General features: G+C 37.3%; 1 protein-coding gene across 6 annotated transcripts in view; it reads right to left on the minus strand.

Annotated features, from left to right (window-relative positions):
- Positions 1-3,556: 3,556 nt before the first annotated feature.
- Positions 3,557-18,811, minus strand: part of CR2 (complement C3d receptor 2) — a 34,875-nt gene continuing 19,620 nt past the window's right edge. For 5 of the 6 annotated variants that reach the window (XM_014783314.2, XM_087439690.1, XM_087439700.1 and 2 more), the window contains 11 exons: positions 17,646-18,053; positions 17,077-17,253; positions 16,915-17,002; positions 16,472-16,554; positions 15,572-15,964; positions 14,330-14,515; positions 13,023-13,211; positions 12,339-12,365; positions 11,303-11,378; positions 7,134-7,236; positions 3,557-4,290 (listed from right to left, as the gene is read on the minus strand). In XM_014783314.2, coding sequence (XP_014638800.2) covers positions 7,149-7,236; positions 11,303-11,378; positions 12,339-12,365; positions 13,023-13,211; positions 14,330-14,515; positions 15,572-15,964; positions 16,472-16,554; positions 16,915-17,002; positions 17,077-17,253; positions 17,646-18,053 — 1,715 coding nt within the window. In that variant the 3' untranslated portion in view covers positions 3,557-4,290; positions 7,134-7,148. The remainder of the gene's footprint in view (positions 4,291-7,133; positions 7,237-11,302; positions 11,379-12,338; positions 12,366-13,022; positions 13,212-14,329; positions 14,516-15,571; positions 15,965-16,471; positions 16,555-16,914; positions 17,003-17,076; positions 17,254-17,645; positions 18,054-18,811) is intronic. The other variant, XM_087439684.1, reaches the window with a different exon arrangement.

The raw sequence follows: 18,811 nt of genomic DNA on the forward strand, positions 1-18,811 counted from the left end.
TTACTGTCCTCACTTCCATCCGTACCAGGTTAAATTCCATGGTCCATCATTATAATCGCTATCTTGCTTACAATCTCAGCTTCCTTGACCTTTTCTCACTTTATCATACTCATTAGACAAACAACAATCCTGGTTAGATTCAATTCTCCATAATTTTGCTCCCGTACCCCATTAAACTGAATGTGGCTGGAGAAAAACACATATCCAAGATGACAAGTCTTACTTTAATGACGACTCATTTCAAATGGACCATTGTAATGCTGCCTAGTATTCCTACTATATTTGCCTAGTCCGTTTACTTTCTCATTCTCCTGACTATTTCATGTTTTTTTATTTTGACATTGAACTCTGACATCTCCTCCATCATTCTTAATCTCTGTTTATAACTTTGCTTCTGTTTTCAGAGAAGATAGAAGCAATCAAAGAGAATTTCCACAAGCTTCTCTCATCACTTCACCCAAATATCTGTATCTGGCCTATATAGCTTCCTGATCTCCTGTTAGTAAGGTTATACTGTTCACATCCTTATCTAAAGCTAACCTCCCCACTAGTGCATTAGATTTGATCTGTTCTCACTTGCTCAAGGACATCACTCCAGAAATTCTCCTCTCTTTCTCCAGCATCATTATTTCCTGCTTTCTACTAGATTTTATGATAAGCATGCAAACTAGTTATTTCTCCAAACACAGCAGGCATAATCTCCCTTTTTCTTTTCTCCCCTAATGTTCCTTTTGCCTGGAATAATTTCTAACCAGACATCTATCTGCATGGCTACCTCCTCATCTCCTTGAGTTTTTTTGCTCAAATGTGACCTTCTCAACAAAGCCTTCCTTGGCCACTATTTACAATTGCACATCCATTCAGAACTTCCTTTCCTCTTTCTCTGCTTAGTATAATTTAAAAAACTATACTTAGAATTTTTCATTTTATTACCATCTGGCGATCTGCTTATTGTCTCTGTTTCCTCACTAGAATAAAAGCTACATGAGGACATGTCTGTTTGTCACTGCTATATCCCCTGAACTAAAACATTGCTTAGCAGACAAAAAGATTTACATAATTATTTGTTGAATGAATGAATGAAATGATTGAGACAGCTAAGGTCAACTACTTTTTCAGAAAATTTTGTAAAGAGAAGAGAGAGAGTTTAGAAGAGAATCATGGATGATTTGGCATGGAGGATTTGTTTTCAGATGGAGGGTATAGTGGATATTTGTTGCTTTAATTGGGTCCCTTCTTTTGGAATTGGCACCCTGATTTTTCCTCTGGGAAACCCCCTCTATCCCGTGGTTCCATGTGGTTCAGATAGACCATGGTTTCTCAACCATGACACTATTGACATGTTGAGCCAGATAATTCTTTGTTGTAGGGAGCTGTCCTGTGCACTGTAGGATATTTAGCAGCATCTCTGGCCTCTATCCACTAGATGCCAGTAACATTCTTCTCCTTCAGTCGTAACAACCAAAATTGTCTACAGGCATTGCTGAATGTCCTCTAGGGGGGCAAGATCACCCCACTTGAGAACCACTGAGGTAGATCAATTCTACTCCCAGCTCCAAACGTGGGCAGGTAGTTCAGGCCTTGTCATCTGCTTATTTCACTGCTCTGGCCTACTAAGTGGTTCAGGTGAGGGCATGTGACCCTATTTGGACAAATCAGAGCTGATGAAGGGAGTTTTGAAGGAGTTATTGGGCAAGAGAAGCTCTTTGTGCTGGAATGCTAAGCCGACGAAATGTGCGCTTAGCATTGTCAGCAAATATTTTGCTGGTTTTTAGGGAGTGTCTACCAGAGAATGAGGGCAGCAAGGAAAATCATAACCAGGAGATAGAACAGATTCCTGAGGATATGATTTGTATATTTAATTTCCATTTTGACTGAAGCCGGCTGTTTCCTTGGCCTTTTCTGTCATGTGATATAATAAAATTCCTTTTTGGTCTAAGCCAGTATGAGATGGATTTCTGTCACTTGCAGGTGAATGGGTACTGGCTTGAACAGGTTTGTAAGTAGAAAGAAGGAGCCAGTGATGAGACAGGGTATAACTGATGGAGCAGTGTCCTGGAAGAAACAGAAGGGTATGAGAAGGGAAGTGGTAGGTGGAAATGAGGATAAGTATGAGTTGATATAGATAAGCTTGGAGGTGGAGGGACAGGAAGTTGAGAGAATTACCCTGTGATGTTTTCATCATCTGCTAAGAGAACAAAGGAGAATAGGGTAGAGATGAAGGTAAACTAGAGTGGATGGCTTGAGGTGCATCAACAGATAATTTGGAGAAATGAAAATGGTACTGACTGTTCACAAAAGACAATGTATTGTATGACATCATTTATATGAAATGTCTAGAACAGGCAAATCTATAGAGACAGAAAGTAGATTAGTGGTTGCCTAGGGCTGAGAGGGTGGAGGAGGATGGGGAGTGACAGCTAATGGGGTACAAGGTTTCTTTTTGGGGTAATGAAAATGTTCTAAAATTGATTGTGGTGAGAGTTGCACAACTGTGTGGACATACTAAAAACCATTGAATTGCACAATTTAAATAAGTGAATTGTGTGGGATGTGAAGTATATCTCAGAAAAGATATTTTTTAAAAACAACAACAAAAAAACAGAAAATGGTACAGACTGTGAATGAATGAAAGATGTTGAACAGCATCCCACTTCTGGGTATATATCCAAAAGAATTGAAAGCAATATCTCAAAGAGATATTTGCACACCCATGTTCATAGCAGCATTGTTCACAACAGGCACGAGGTAAAAACCACCCAAATGTCCATGGACAGATGAATGGATAAATAAAATATTGTATACACATGCAATGAAATATTATTAAGCCTGAAAAAGGAAGGAAATTCTGACACACGCTACAATATAGATGAACCTTGAGGACATTATGTTAAGTGTCACATAAACCAGTCACAAAAAGACCAATACTGTATGGTTCCACTTATCTGAGGTATTTAAAGTAGTCAAATTCATAGAAACAGAAAGTATATGGTGGTTGCCAGGGGCTGGAGGGAGAGGGGAATGTGGAGTTATTGTTTAGTGGCTATAGCATGTCAATTTTGTAAGATGAAAAAGTTCTGGAGATCTGTTGCATAACAATGTGAATATACTTAACACTTCTGAACTGCACACTTAAAAATGGTTAAGATGGTAAATTTTGTGTTATATGTTTTTTACCACAATTAAAAAAACAAAAAAGATGCCAAACAGCATACATAGCCTAAGCAAAGATGGGAAGAGTAAATTTGTGGTAGCCAGTGAATGAGATTTTATTTTCTCAATGGTTTAAATTCTGGAACAGAGAAAATTGACAGCTAGATTTAAAGTGTGGTGGGAGAGGGCAAGTGGGCTGGGGGAAGACGTAGGCTGGACAAACATAAGAGAAAGTCTTGAGGATGAAGAAATTGAGTTTGTGGGTTGAGAGTTTGGCTAAAATGATGAAGTGGTGGGATCCAGAATGCATAAATGTTGAATCGGGAACTGTAAAAACCCTAAGACTATGTCTATTATTCAAGATTTCATTGACTCCAGAAAAAAACATCACATAAGGCAAGTATCTTTTGAAAGATAAAATTTATTTGAATGACTAATGTACACAGTATTAAATGACATTTTACAAGCAGCTAGAGCTTCTGACAAAACTGCCAAGGAAACATCCAAAGCTTGAATTGTACATCAGAAATTTAAAATTAAAACTTGACTCTCATAATTTAAAAAAATTTGTACAAATTGGAATTACTGAGTGATTATGGAAAGGCAAAGCATATATTGTAAGAAAAACTCAAACCAAGTGGAAATAAAAGAGAAATGTTTAACCATATTAGAGAAGGATGCTACTATAAAAATCAGACTTCCTACAAAGGTATGTCCATCATAATGATAGGAAATACTTCATACTTTGCTTAAATAACTAAAACCATATTATAACCAAACATATATGGCAACAGTAAGTATGCTGATTACAAAAAGAAGAGTCTAGATATCAGGACAGCTCTTTTTGAGCTGTCACCTTTTAAAAAGGTGACACTTCAGAGCTATAGCCATTGTCTGGCTCCAGGCACATCACAGGTAAGGCTTCAGAAAGTCCTTGAAGAGCTCGTGGCAGTGAAACTGGACTCCCATCTTTATCATTAAACAAACTTTCTTTGTTCTGCTTGGAATAAGTGCATAGAGGAAGTTATAGCTTATGAAATCATTTCACTGATGTCAAGAGCATACAAGTAGACTTGCTGATAATGGAATGCTTTCTGTCCAACCAGTGTTCAGTTGAATTCCAAGCAACAAGGCACACTGAAATAGATAATTTCTATTTAGAAGGCAACATGAATAGCAGTGGTGCAACTCAAAGTTTAAATAATGGGAGTGTTAACGTTCTCTATATATACCAATTATAAGTGCTATAACAAATAAAGCTTCAAGCCTATTAGAAGATATCATTCTAGTAAGAGGTCCTTCTTTAGATAACATGATCTGGAGCAAAACATAATTAAATTTTCTATTGATAAATATGAATTAAAATAAATGAGGGAGAAATTGAAACAATAGTCTCATTCTCACTCATTCATATAACATTCAACAAATATTTATGTAATAGTTTTACTTTGCAGCCCCACAGGTTTGGATTTAGAGGTCACTCTGGCATGGTCTCTTCTGTTCTCTTCTTCCCTTTTTCTATGACTTGCCAGCAGCAAGTAACCTTTCCTTCCTCAACTGCCACAGTAGTTTCTCTATCTTGTTTATGGCATATATTCTTATACTATGATATGTCTATGTCTTATTTTTCTTACTAAAATAAGTTCCAAGAGGTCAGAGGTGGTATATTTATTTTATATTATATATATTATGTAGGAGAAAGCAGTTGGAAGTGAGATTTGGGCTTGAATTCTACCTGCCAATTACTGACCCTGAGACCTTGGCCAAGAAAACCTTTTGGCCTTGGCTTTCTCATCTTGGATTTTATATGCTCACCTTGGTATTATCTTGGAATAATACTTTTCAATGTTGTAGTGAGTGCTAAATGAGATAAGTCATGAAAGACCTTCAGCATAATGCCTGGGCATAGTAAACCTTCAAATGTTCACCTCCATTTCTCCTGGGAACCTCAGGTGGACACTTCATGTTGCCTGTCAACCTTTCTATACTCCCTATCATTCATTCAGTCTTCACCTCTCATGGTGACTACTTAATTTCTTCTCTTTTCTCTTTAAATCCCTAACATCTCCTTTCCCAATCTCCCTCTGAGCTGATCATTTTACTTTCTACTCACTGAGAGAACACAAGCATCAGAAGAGAACTTCCACACATACATTCACTCTCACATCTCCCCACCTGCCTTCATCTGCACCCATACAAGCCACCTTCCCTTCTGTTACTAAGGCCATGCTCCTATCTAAGGTCTACTACTTCCCTGCTTGAGCACTAGATCCTGTTCCTTCTAGCTTACCTAGATATTGCTCTAGTAATTCTTCCTTTTCTTTCCTGCCATCATCTCCCCCTATGTACTAGATCATTCCCATCAGCATACAGGAGGCGCAGCATAACTGCTCTCTCTCCATGCTTGAAAAAAATATTTCCCTTGCTTTACTTCCTACTCTTGCCAACAGTCTACTTATCTACTCCTCTTTATAGAAAAATTCCCTGAAAGAGTTTTCTGTGGTTGATATCTCTTAAGCTCACTTCAGTCAGGGTTTTGCCTCCTTCCTCTCCACCAAAACTTCTCTTGTCAAGTTAACCAACAAATTCTGTGCTGCTAAATGTGAGTCAGTTTTCACTACTCATCTTTCTAGGTCTATCAGCAGCATTTGACAGAGTTGATCACTCCCTCCTCCTTAAAATTCTTTCTTCACATGATTTCTAGAACAGCACACTCTGGGTTTTTCTCTTGTATCAGAGGCTGCCTCTTTGCTCCTTTGTTGGTTCCTTCTCACTCCATGACTCCTAATGTTGGAGGATCCAAGGCTGTGCACTTGGACCTTTTCTCTTCCCTAGCCTCTCTCACCTGCTGGGTGATCTTATTCAGTCTCATTATTATGTACGTCCAGACAATGACAAGGCCCAGATTTGAATATTGAGCCTGGACCTATTCCCTGAAATACAGACTTGTACATCCAAGTGCTTTCTTGACACTTCTACTTGGATGTCAATTAGATATTTCACACTTAACATCTCCAAAGTGGAACTCTTGGTTTTTCTCCCCAAACTTGCTGTTCACATTCTCAGTAGTCTTAATTAATGGCAATTCTATCCTTCCAGTTGCTCAGGTCAAAAAACCCTGGCATCATCATTGACCCCTCCCTTTGTCTCATAGGGTGATACAAACTGTCAGAAAATCTTACTGTCACTATCTTAAAAATGCATGCAGAATCTGACCTCTTCTCACCAGCCTGGTGGTAGCCACTCACACCTTGCCTGGATTATTGTGCAAGTCCTCATTGATTCCCCCTCTTCCATCCTTGGCTTTCTACCCTCTGTTCTTAACAAGCAGTTAAGGTGATCATTTGCTCCTCCACTTAAAACGCTCCAATAGTTCGCATCTCAGAGTAAACGCCAAGCTCATTAGAATGACCTAGCATACTCTATATGATCGATCATTCTCACCCTCCCCCACTTACCTCTCTGATTTCACCTTTGCCCTTTCTCCCTTGGTCAGTCCATACCAGGCCACACAGGCCTCCTTGCTGTGCCTCCCACACAGCAGGCACACACCACCTAATGGTCTTGGCACTTGCTGTTCCGTCTTCCTAGAATGCTCCTTCCCCATGTGGCTAGCTCCTTACTTCATTCTAGTCTTTGCTCAAAGGCCATTTTCTTAGTGAGGACTTCTCTTCCAACTACCTGGACCTCTCTATCCCCTTTTCCTGCTTTATTTTTCTTCATAATACTTATCATCTTCTTATTTTATTCTTAATTATTTTCCTATTTATTTTAAGTATTTGTTGAATGGATAAATGAATTAAAAGTAACCGGGACATTAGCTGGCAATATGAAGTAGGTACGTTAACAGTTTCTATGCAAGATTACTAAAGACTTGTGCAATAGAACCATATACATTTAGTACTATGCTTATTAATAAATATAAATTGAAGAAATTTTGACATATAAATTAATAAGAATATTTCAATTTCATTAGATACCAGTTTGTCTTCTGATTAGCTTGCTGGGTTGTATGGATCAATAGAATATACTTCTTGTGTTTCTAAACGAAGATCTTTAAGATTTGTATTTGTATAATAATTGCTAAATGGAAGAAAGAAGAAATAAGTAAAACCTTTACCCATTGGCCATGATTACTATAAAGATGTAACAGTTGTTTGCTTTCCATAATCCCCAACGCTTTTCATGGATGGTTTCATTTTATTGTCCTAGTATCCTATGAAGTAATAACTATAATCCCCACTTTTTTAAAAGGCCCATAAAAATAAATAACTTGCTAGGCTGTAACGTGTTCAAATCAGAAGTTAATATTAGGCAGTTTTACCTCAGATCCAGGATTCTTAATGATTAATAACTACGACCCCCAGTTTGAAAAAAAAGATCAAAAAGAAGCTTTTATTTTAGGATATGATCATAAATTTACCTTTTTGGGACACAATCTTCCAATCTAATTTAAAAGGAAATTTTTATATTTGATATTTAATTCGAAATCCTTATATAGTCATACAGCACTAAAAGCTTTAAAGGATTTTTAAGAGGATGTTTTTACTTTTACTTTTTGGAAGCACATATACTTTACTGTGCTTCTAAAACCACTTTGCCAAAATTAGCAAAGGACAATAAAATGTGATTATTCTCTCATGTAGAACTCTGAAATAAAGTATTACAAAAATGCTGGGGCAGAAAGATTACTGCTAAAAGTACTTATAGCATGTCACTCACTACCATATTTAAGAGGTCAGCTTATAGGAAGATATATTAAGAATATCATAAAATGGTAATTTTTAGGTCAATGTGAGATTTATGTTTTATTAAAATATCTTAGGTAACTAGAGAATAGTATACTCTCTTTCAAATGTTTGGATGGCTTTTAAAATTATTTAATTTTGTTACTAGACATCTATTTTTAAATGGATTATTACCATTTCATTTACAAATAGTATTTAAGGCAACTCAGATGTCTATATCACCTATCAGAAAATGAGTTGAAGTCGGTTAGAAAATGAAAATAAAATGAGTGATGCTTAGGAATTTAGTTTAATTAGGTTGGTTCATATCAGTTGAGGCACTTAAATATAGTATATGATATAATCGTGTTAATAAACTTAATAAACAACTGGAACATTATGAATTATTTGAGCTTGTAGGCATTCCCAAAGTTTGCAAATTTTCCTACACATGCAATGCTCTGATAGCAAACTTAGTAACATGAGGGAAAGAGAGAGAGACCACATTTTCTATTTATTTAAATTTCTAATTACTCTTGGCTAAATTTATCTTCTAACTTCCTGTGAGGAAAGCCATGCAAATGCCATCCCTATTTTTTTTTTGTGAGACTTTTTCCTCCCTTGAATTCTGTGAAACTACTCTCTCTTCGCTTTCCTCCTACCTCTGACTATTCCTTCCCCTCCTGCCTTTAAGCATTATTGTCCTTCTGAGAGCTTTTCTTATCACTATTTCTACCTTTTATGTTCTTTTTGGTCCCAAGGTTTCAATTGTGATTTAAATGTCACCTACCTGAGTCCAAGCCCCTCTCTTGAGTCCTACATCATGGATGCCTCAAAGTAACAGGTCAGAACTGAACTCATCATCTTTCCCCACAAACCTGCCCCTCCCTTCTTTTGGTGAACCACTGGATCCATCCAGTGACCTCCATGTGAGTCGTTCTTTGTGGCCCCTTCTCCCCATATTCACCAAGTCACTAAGTCCTGAAGATCTTATCTTCTTCATAGTGAAGCTATCTCTTATATCTGTTCCATCCTCTTGATCCCCGCCACTGCTGCTTTGGTTGAGAGCTCAATCCTGCTCCTTCTTTTGAAAATGCAAATCTGAACATATATTTCCTCACTTAAGATCCTACAGGATAAATGCCAACTCCTTATCGTGGAATGCAAGGCTTTTGATGATCTAGCTCCTGACCACTTTTCTAGATTTCCCCAATGACTGTTAAATGAAACATTATTTCCACGGAATGTTAAAAGCATTAAGTGAGAAAAAGAGTTCTGCAGTCCAATTAGTTTGGGAAACTCTGGTTTAATAAAAAATTAAACAGGCTTCTCTATTGTAGGACTTTAAATATTTTCATGGTCATTGTGATTCTCCATGAGAAAAATATAGTATGCAGTATTTCCCAATCTTATTTGGTCATCGAATGCCCTCTCTCCTGAAATCATTGACAAAAGCAGGATTATGTGGCACATAATCTGGTAAACACTACAGTCTAAAGTACATCCCACCTGTAGACCCTTGCCAGACCTGCCGTCCTCAGGCTCTCCCAGGCTTAGAGCAAAACTATTCAGTTTCATAGGTGCCATCATTACATAATCTCAGTGTAGCCCCTTCATGTCTGATGCCTAAACTAGGCATTAAACAACCGTGAAGAATGTAATCAGATAGCACTGATGGCATGCTCAATGATAGATCCAGGTGGCTCGGCATGTTAAAGTAATCTTGCGGGAGATTTGGGGTGACGTGTTTGAGGTGACATGACTTGGTCATCCCCCACTGAAAGTTACCTGAGACTTGATGAGACTTACCTGATTATCCTCCCTAACACTAGCATGTACAGAGACTGAAGAACCTATGCACACAGAACATTCCCAGGCTGATACTTGATGGTATCATTTGCTTAAAATGTATCCTTTGCACATATTAGAATATTCTGTAATTTCCACAAGATTTATGTGTCAGAGGGGTCTTTTATGCCATGCCTCCCTCTAAATCTATGTCACCTTCACCTTCAATCACTATCACACACACTATTTCCCAGTCATGTCAAATTACTTATGTAGTTCTTACAATATACAATGGAATGACAAGCCTCTGTGTCTTTACTCAAACTGCTCCTGCTACCGGGAATACCTTTCTCTCCTTGTCTGCACTCTCTTGAGGCTCACCTGAAACATCTCCCCAATTATGGAACTTTTTCTAATCAAAATTCCCAAGTACTGACCATTTGATTAGTCCCCACCAAATAACACCTAACTCATTATGGCAACATTACTTTATGGATTCAAATGTTTAAAAAACTTAATAAGTTAAAAATAAAATGTAAAAGTATGTCTAATTTCTGGATAACAAAAAATAATATAACAAAGCATAGAAACCTAGTAAATATTTAAGAAGTCATAAATACAACAACTGAGTGAGAAAAAGGATTACTTGAGCAAATAGAAAGGCTTAGTATGTTTCTGAATGGGAAGACATTACAGAAAAGATGCCAATTTCTCCCAAATCAATCTGTAGACTTAAATGCAATCACAACATATCTGTTTTTGGAAAATGACAACCTAATAATCACCTTTAAGAACAAACAGAAGAAAATGAAGAGGAAAATCCTAAAAAATTATAGTGAAGGGATTCTTGCCCTTATACTAGTAGAAAGCTATGCTAATTAAACACAAAGTGGTTTGTGAGGGAAGAAAAGACAGATCAATAAAGCAGAAAAAGGAGTCCAGAAACACAACATATCCAGCTGTATTAACTACTTGATATATGATCAAGTTGGAACAAACTTTCTGGAAAGTCATTTGGCAATACTGATTAAACATCTTAACTGTTGATGTACTTATTCCTAGTAATTCTAGAAATCTATGCTAAGGAAATAAGTAGATGTGGAAAAAGGTTTATTCAAAGGTGTTTCTTGTATCTTTATTACCAAAATAAATGTGGAAGCAACCTGCAATTTTCACAATACAGAAATATATATAGTAGAACAATATGCTATTAAGTAAATAAAAAGAAAACATGATTTAAAGACACAAAAATATATACATTAGGCTAAATGAAGAAAAATTAAGGCAGAGACTATAATGCCAAAATTTCAGTTTAAAAAGAGGAAAAGAGAAAGAAAATAAGAAAACAATCAGATGGGAATATACCAAAATATTTGCAGTTGTTACCACTGGGATTTTTTTTTTCTATTTTCTAGATTTTTTTATATTGTATCATCTGAATAAACACCATTCAAATGAAATAAGTGATATCTTTTAAGTTCTTATGGAGAGTGCTTCCTTCTATATAGCACAAGACACCTTACTCCAGTTATCACATTGCAATATTCATTTCATAAAATTTGTGCTTCTGTGTTTAGTTCAAAGCAAAAAGCCAAACCTTTTGTGCATTTGGGTCAATCATGCATTGAACTTACCGTTCTCTGTGTTTGAGTATCATGCATAAGGAGACACTGATCAAGAAGATAAGCAATACTAAACCTGCAGAAAGACCTAGAAAACAAAACAGCAAGTATCAAATGCCAGAAAAAGGTAACTTATATTGTTTTAAAGTGATTATGGGGCCTAGTCCTAGTGGTGGGGAAAATGTTATGTGACTTTTATACTTATCCTTTCTCAGCCATATAAATATTGAATTCCTGAATAATCATACTTGGGCTTAAGGTTTTTCTGATTCAGTCCAGTCCACATTTAAGCTAAAGCACCAAGCATTTGACCACAGGGCTCCAGTCAAGTCCATTTCTATTTGTTTCAGTTTTATTAGTAATATTCTTGTTACTGGGGTAAGATCAGGATCCCATGACTTTGCATAACAACATTTAACTCTCAGTTGGGAAATATATTTTGCTACTGCAGAATAAGCCAACCTATTTTGATAGTACCAGATCATTCAAAAGACCAAGAGTTAATGTAAACTATACGTTCAATTAAAAAAAATAAAATAAAATAAAAACTGAGACTAGCTGGCTGTTTAAATCATTTATTCAACTCTATCCAAAAGTGACAGTTTGTAATATGAAGTGCACCTTAAAAGATCCTTAAAACACCAAAAAAGATAATTTCCTATGATTTAAAGTGAAAAAAATGAACATTCAGGTAGAATATAGGGCTTCAAATTTTATATATGTATTTATTTATTTATTTATTTATTTTGGTGAGGAAGATTAGCCCTGAGCTAACGTCTGTTGCCAATCCTCCTCTTTTTGCTGAGGAAGATTGGGCCTGGGCTAACATCCGTGTCCATCTTCCTCTACTTTTTATATGTGGGAGGCCTACCACAGCATGGCTTGATGAGTGGTGTATATGTCCGTGCCGGGGATCTGAATCTGTGAGCCCTGGGCTGCTAAAGTGGAGCACGCAACTTAAACACAATGCCACCAGGCTGGCCCCAATTTCTATATATATTTATAAAACATCATTACAACTTTTCTTCAAGTGTTTAAGAAAACTTACCACAAAAAAGAAGAGGAGCAAATGAACCTAAGGAGAATATAAAATCATGAAAATATTAGTCTAGTTGCATGATTGAGTGTAGCCCAAAGTCCCATGAATGTTCCAGAAGTTAACACTTAGCTCCCTTCTCTCTAAGTCTACTTAAAAAGATGTATTGGAACCCTGAGATCATATCCACTCTTCCTTCATTTCTTAGGTAACAATTTATTTGACTTTAAAAATGTTTTCACTTTAATTAAGTTGGGGTGGTTTACCAAGTTAAAAAACCAGTATACTCAACTTTATAACCAGGGATTTCTCAGGTTAGATTGCAAATAGTCACTGTTCTAACAGGTTGGTTAACATATTTTTGGAGGTCCCTGTCAAATTAGTAAGCACTTATAAATCAAGATTCAGCAATAAGGAAGTCTCAGCCACAACTCCTTTCAGAATGTAAAGTTGTTAGTTTTGCACCTTTTAAGTTAGTGCTCCTTTCTCTTTATTTTCTTTCTTTACTTCCCCCATCATCAGAAAGTTTTGCTTTTTCTAGAATAGACCACCAACTTCAAATTTGTCTATTATTGTACCACTGGTCACAGACATATGTCAATTTAAAACCCAGAAGTCCCTAACATTGAGGATACCCCTCACTGTCTTCTCTCCAGTGAGACAAGAACCAGCTGTAGTGAAGTCCTTTGCACTCACTTGGTGATTTGCAAACAGCCAGGGGAGGGTTCCATCCATGATTGTCCTGGCACTGGCTCTGAGGACTGCCTTCCAGGGTATACCCATCTTCACACTCCAAAGTGACGATTGCACCATACTGATACATTTTCCCAGGCTCCAGCCCCTTCTGGATTCCATTCATATGCTCTGGGGAGCTACAGTTTACCTCTGAAATTAAAGGAATCTAATTGAAGCTGGGTCATATTTTGTCTTTTACCAAGGAAGCAGATACTGCCCTTAATGGGAAGGTGTATGAAACCAACTCAGTTCATTCTCAGTAAAGCCTCACTGAAATAACACAAAATGATATCCTAGACAGGGTCTTTCAGTGTCAGCCATCTATCTCAATAACCTGTAGGTAATTTAAACCAGATTATTTTCCTTCTTTGTGCTTTAGTTTCTAAACTACTAGTGTTGGATAATTTTAATGGCTTCTTAGAGAAATGGGTGAGGGCTGAATGGGTAACATTAAGAATTCTGAATTACTGTCTCATCAGCTTCTACTCTTACTCTCTAATTCTTCATACGTGTACACGCTTCCTCATTTCTTCTTTCTTCTTTTCAGTGTAGGAGTCAATAGTGTGAGATTTTGGATTTGAATCCTGACTCTAGGACTTCCTAGCTGTGTGACTTTGGGTGAGTTACAAATCTCTCCATTCTACTGAGACCTCATCTATAAAATAGGAATAATAATGGCACCAAGTTCATATGGTTCTCATGAAGATTAAATGATATAATGCATGCAAAATGCTGTGCACAGTCTCTGGCATATGGTAAAAAGTACTCAACAAATATTAGAGATTAACTCACTATTCATATTTCATATGCATTGCTTATGATAATGAAAATGACATTCTGAAACTTTTATAAAAAAAACATACCCATAATCCTACCACCACTCAGAGGAAATACACTGAAAAGATCATTGTGCTTTTTATTAGTATTTTGTCAAATGCACACTTGTCATAACTATAATCACAATGCAAATAACTGTAACCACAATGTAAATTCAGCCTGCACTTTAGTTGTTTAATTTACATAAGCACTTCAACATTCTACATTTAAATGACTACGTAAGTGATCATTCATCAGATAGACTACACCCTAAGTCCTTTTTCTTATTTTGTGATATTTAGATTAATGAATATATTAATCCAATTCAATGCATTTAATTAAATGATCCAAACAATGCATTTATTTGGCTGTTTTAAGTTGAAAACACCTACTGAATATATCTATTTGGGGCAAATTTGATTTAAAAATAAGAATAAAAATATAGAATGCACCTTTACAATAAGGGGCAGGTTGGCTCCAGGTTCCTTCATGTGTACAAAGAAGGAGTGCCTCTCCCACCAGCAAGTAGCCTTGGTTACAGGTGTACAGGATTGACATTCCAGGAGAAAATCGAGCTATGTCTCCACCAGTGTGATTCGCGTTGGGGATTGTAAGTGGAGGGTGACATCCTAAGAAGGCTAGACACCAATAAAAAAGGATCTTTAATTTATCACAGAGGAACACATTGCCAACACTATCTGTGGGTGATAGCAATGCAGAAAAAAGGCAGGCAACAAGCCAACTAATTGGTACCCAGAAATATTCCTTTCACCCAAACCAAGCAGCATGGACAGAGATTTGCATTGCCTACATATATTGTATATGATCTGAAGAAAAATATCAAAAGTAAGATAATGAAACATCAATAGTTGAAACCCACATTCTAATCTATCAGCCAATAGTATTCTTTTGTTTTCTCTTTCAATAGCAGAGAGGCTGTAGTCTAAGGGTCACACACTCAAATGCCTACAGGAGCCAGGAAGTGAAGCCACCAGATATGACCAATCAGAGAGCACCTGTCCTTCTAAAAATGGCAGCCACTGCCCTGGTCAAGCTATGGGTGCCTGGCAGGAAAGCAAACGAGGCCCTCACTCTATCACAGGTTCACTATTTATCTTGGGCTGTGGAGATGGGTTTCACTTAAATTAGATTACTGTGCTGGCCAAAGAAAACAGTTCTGGTGACCTGAATTCAATTCTTGGGTCACCATTTGGCAACCTCTATTGTAGATAGTCACTGACAGGAATAAAACTGCCAAATGATAACCAAAATTATAAGAAAGATAATTCAGTGAGTTTGAAGGCCAGCTTCATTCTCCAGAATACCCAAAGTTCTCTTTTGGGCTGATACTACAGCCTTAAATATCAAATTATCAAGCAATATTACTGCCAAACATTTGCCTCCCCAAAAAAGGCATGTGTATTTTCCTAATGTAAATTAATAAAAAGAATAAATTTTGGAGACTCCATCAATTTGGAAGTCAACCATTATCCTGGCATGTACTTTTGCTCAACACACTTAGAAAGAAAATGGAAAAAACAATCAGGTGAGAAGATAAGGCAGATAACTTGTAAAACAACATAATTGCCTTAGCTTTTATATGCTTTTTTTAGGCAAAATGGCAAATGCAGATTCAAAGCCTTTTTTCTTTATTCTGTGCAACATTCCATACTTTATTCCTTAAAATATCTTACCCTTTTTGATACAAGTTGGTATACCTGGCACCCATTTGTTATTGGTATGACACCTAATCAAATGACTGCCATTCATGATGAAGCCAGGGTTGCAGGCAATGTATACTATGTCATTGTGGGAATATGAAGAATGAGTTTCATTTAGCTTGTATCCATGTCTGACTTCCGGGTTAGGGCAGTGAGTCACAGGAGAAGATTTTAAGCACTCCGGGGGAGGTCCACTCCAAGTTCCATGTCCTTTAGAATCACTTATGCATTGTATACTTTTCTCTCCCAGAAGATAGAATCCTTGGTCACATGTATAAGAGACTTCCTTTCCATATAGAAAATGTTCTTCCATCACACCTGTGTGCCTCCCATTATCAATCACTGGTGGAGGTTGACACTGAATAACTGCAGAAGAGATTTAGGAAATTCTACTTCAGCTAGTACACCAAGGTGGACGGTCTTCATTCAGGTACAAATAGAACTATGCAACTACATGTATTGCACATAACTACAAAATTATTTAGATTTTAGAACCTGGATTATGGTTTTTTTTAAAACAGCTTTATAAAGTTTTCTGACTATATGAGTAATACATACTCATTTCAAGAAAATTTAGACAACACAGTAAAATATTAAGAAAGGAATAAATACAGCTGTGTTCCCATTAACTAGAAATATAGGCCATACTTGTTTTGTTTTTAATCTTGAGCAATTAGCAGATAGATGACAAATACTCAGTTCCTACTTAACAACTTTGTTTTCCAATGCAAGTACTGACTAAAAACTGAGAGATTTTTCTTATCTTACGTACACTGAGATAGAACACTTAGACTATGTACGTAAGACTAGGTGTTCAGTGGCCTGCCCTCTCTAACCCCCTACTAATCCACTGACAACTTTTTTTTAACTTACCTTTACAAAGTGGAATCTTTTGGTACCAAACCCCATTTTCAGCATCTTCACACTTCCGATAAGCATGTCCAGTCAACTGGTACCTAGAGAGAGATTATAATACATTTCCTCTTCCTAATATCACATCTCAAACCTCAAATAGCCTCCTCAAACCACATATAGAGACACTTCTAAATAAGAATTTCAGCAGAGAGGAGTTAAAACTCTTGGCCCTCCAAGTAAGAAAACTATTTTAGACATAGAGTTCCTCACAGAAAAGCCATTGCCATGCCAAGAAAGGACTGAAAAGTCACAGATGCTAGTTAGACCTTTGGAACCTCACATTCTTTGTGAGTGTGACAAAGAAGAACCTCTAAAGGGAGCCACCAAGACAAGCTGAGGGTAGACTTAATGCACAAAACAAGGTGGAGACCCTTTCTCAGAGTGGATCATCTCATGCTCACCCATCTTGACAGGATGTATTAACTTGTACCACGTGCCAATCAACTGGAAGCTCTTGAAGATCTTCTCTCACAGACTGGCATGGTGCTTCTAGAGGAGCAAAGTTGGAATTACTTATATATGCCAGATATCAAAGAGAAAGACAACTCTGGAACTGAAAGTACCTTCACACCGAGGGGCAGAAGGACTCCAATTTCCTGAAGACAAACAGTGAATGGATTTGTTTCCCACAAGTAAGTAGCCAGGGTCACAGGTGTAGTCTACAGTCATCCCAGAGACAAAGAGCACCCTATTTCCACCTGTATGCCGACCATGGTGGAGCCCAGAAGGTGGCTGGCAGCCTGAAGAGAAAACTCCCCACATAAATACCAACAAAAACAGAATTTATACTTAAGAACATTAAATAGACAACATTTGACAACAGACAATCTGAAACTTTTAAGCCAAAGATCATGAAGCTCTAATGCAATACTGAATGCTTTCTGCTCTTTTGCTGGAACTAGGCACCTTTAAAAAGGTCTTCTCATTCTCTACCCTGAATATATCCTAGATCCAAGGGGGCATTTACACAAAGAACATATAGAACACACATAGAACATTTTATTACAGAATGGAAGGAATGGGATAGTAATCTGTGTCCCCTTGTCTTTTTACATGACTCTAGTTTTGGGTGGGAGATAATAAACGAGAATAAATAAGTAAATACTTCATTTTTTCCCCATTGGGTTTTTACCTTTTTCACAAACTGGTACTTCAGGATCCCAGGTGTTATTGGCTTTGCAACGAATCTGACTGCTGCCCTTCAAAGTAAATCCTTCATCACACTTGAATGTCACACTGTCGTTGTAGAAATATGGGGCTTCCTTGCCAGATACCTTGTATCCATTTGCAACACGGGCATCTGAGCACTGAACAGCAGGGAGGGAAAGTTTACAGAGAGGAGCAGGGCCACTCCAGATGCCCCTCTTTTGATCGTTACTTGTACAACGGATGGTGCTCTCTCCAATGAGGTTGAATTTCACTCCTCTCTCTGGCCCAGGGTTACATGTGTAAGTGACTGTGGTTCCATATAGAAAGCCTTCTGAGGAACTCCCTGTGTGTATCCCATTGTTGATAACAGGAGGTGGTGGGCAGGTGATTTCTGGAGAGAGGAGAAATTACTGTAGGATTTTGTTGCGGTATTAGACACCAAAGAAGAGAAATGAAGCTGGTTATGAATGAGTTGTTACCAGGTTTCCTGGAGGACGTGGGCAAGTTTTGATGATATGAGTTATCTCAAGGCTCATTATATGTGTAAAATTCGATTTAAACAGATGTCATAGGAAAGATTTTTGTAATGGAAATCTTCATTAGAAGTGAACATGTAGAGCAACATCATATTGTGAGGCAGTCAAGTCCAGTAGTAAATCATTAATTAAAAGAAGAATTCTTTTGGAGCCTGCCCCATGGCCTGGTGGTTAAGATTGGCATCCTCTGCTTCGGCAGCCTGGGTTCGCAGGTTCAGACCCTGGGCACCGGCCTACACCACTCATCAGCCATGCTGTGGCAGTGACCCACATACAGAATAGTGGAAGACTGGCACGGTTGTTAGCTCAGGGCTAATCTTCCTCAAGCAAAAAAAAAGAGGAAGATTGGCAACAGATGTTAGCTCAGGGTGAGCTAATCTTCCTCAGCAAAAAAAAAAAAAGAAAGAAAGAAAAAGAATTCTTTTTTTTAATAGCCAAGAGGCAAATAAAAGGCACAGGGGAATAGAATTAAGCTTTTTTGAGTACTGTCTTTGAGCTGAGGTAATATGATAGGTTAGCCAAGAATATTTATTGTTGATTGAGTACTTACTTTTTTTTTTTAATTTTTTATTTATTTATTTATTCCCCCAAAGCCCCAGTAGATAGTTGTATG

Source organism: Ceratotherium simum, chromosome 2 (genome assembly GCF_057802395.1).
Source record: "Ceratotherium simum simum isolate JZ-2026a chromosome 2, ASM5780239v1, whole genome shotgun sequence".
NCBI classification, from domain to species: domain Eukaryota; kingdom Metazoa; phylum Chordata; class Mammalia; order Perissodactyla; family Rhinocerotidae; genus Ceratotherium; species Ceratotherium simum.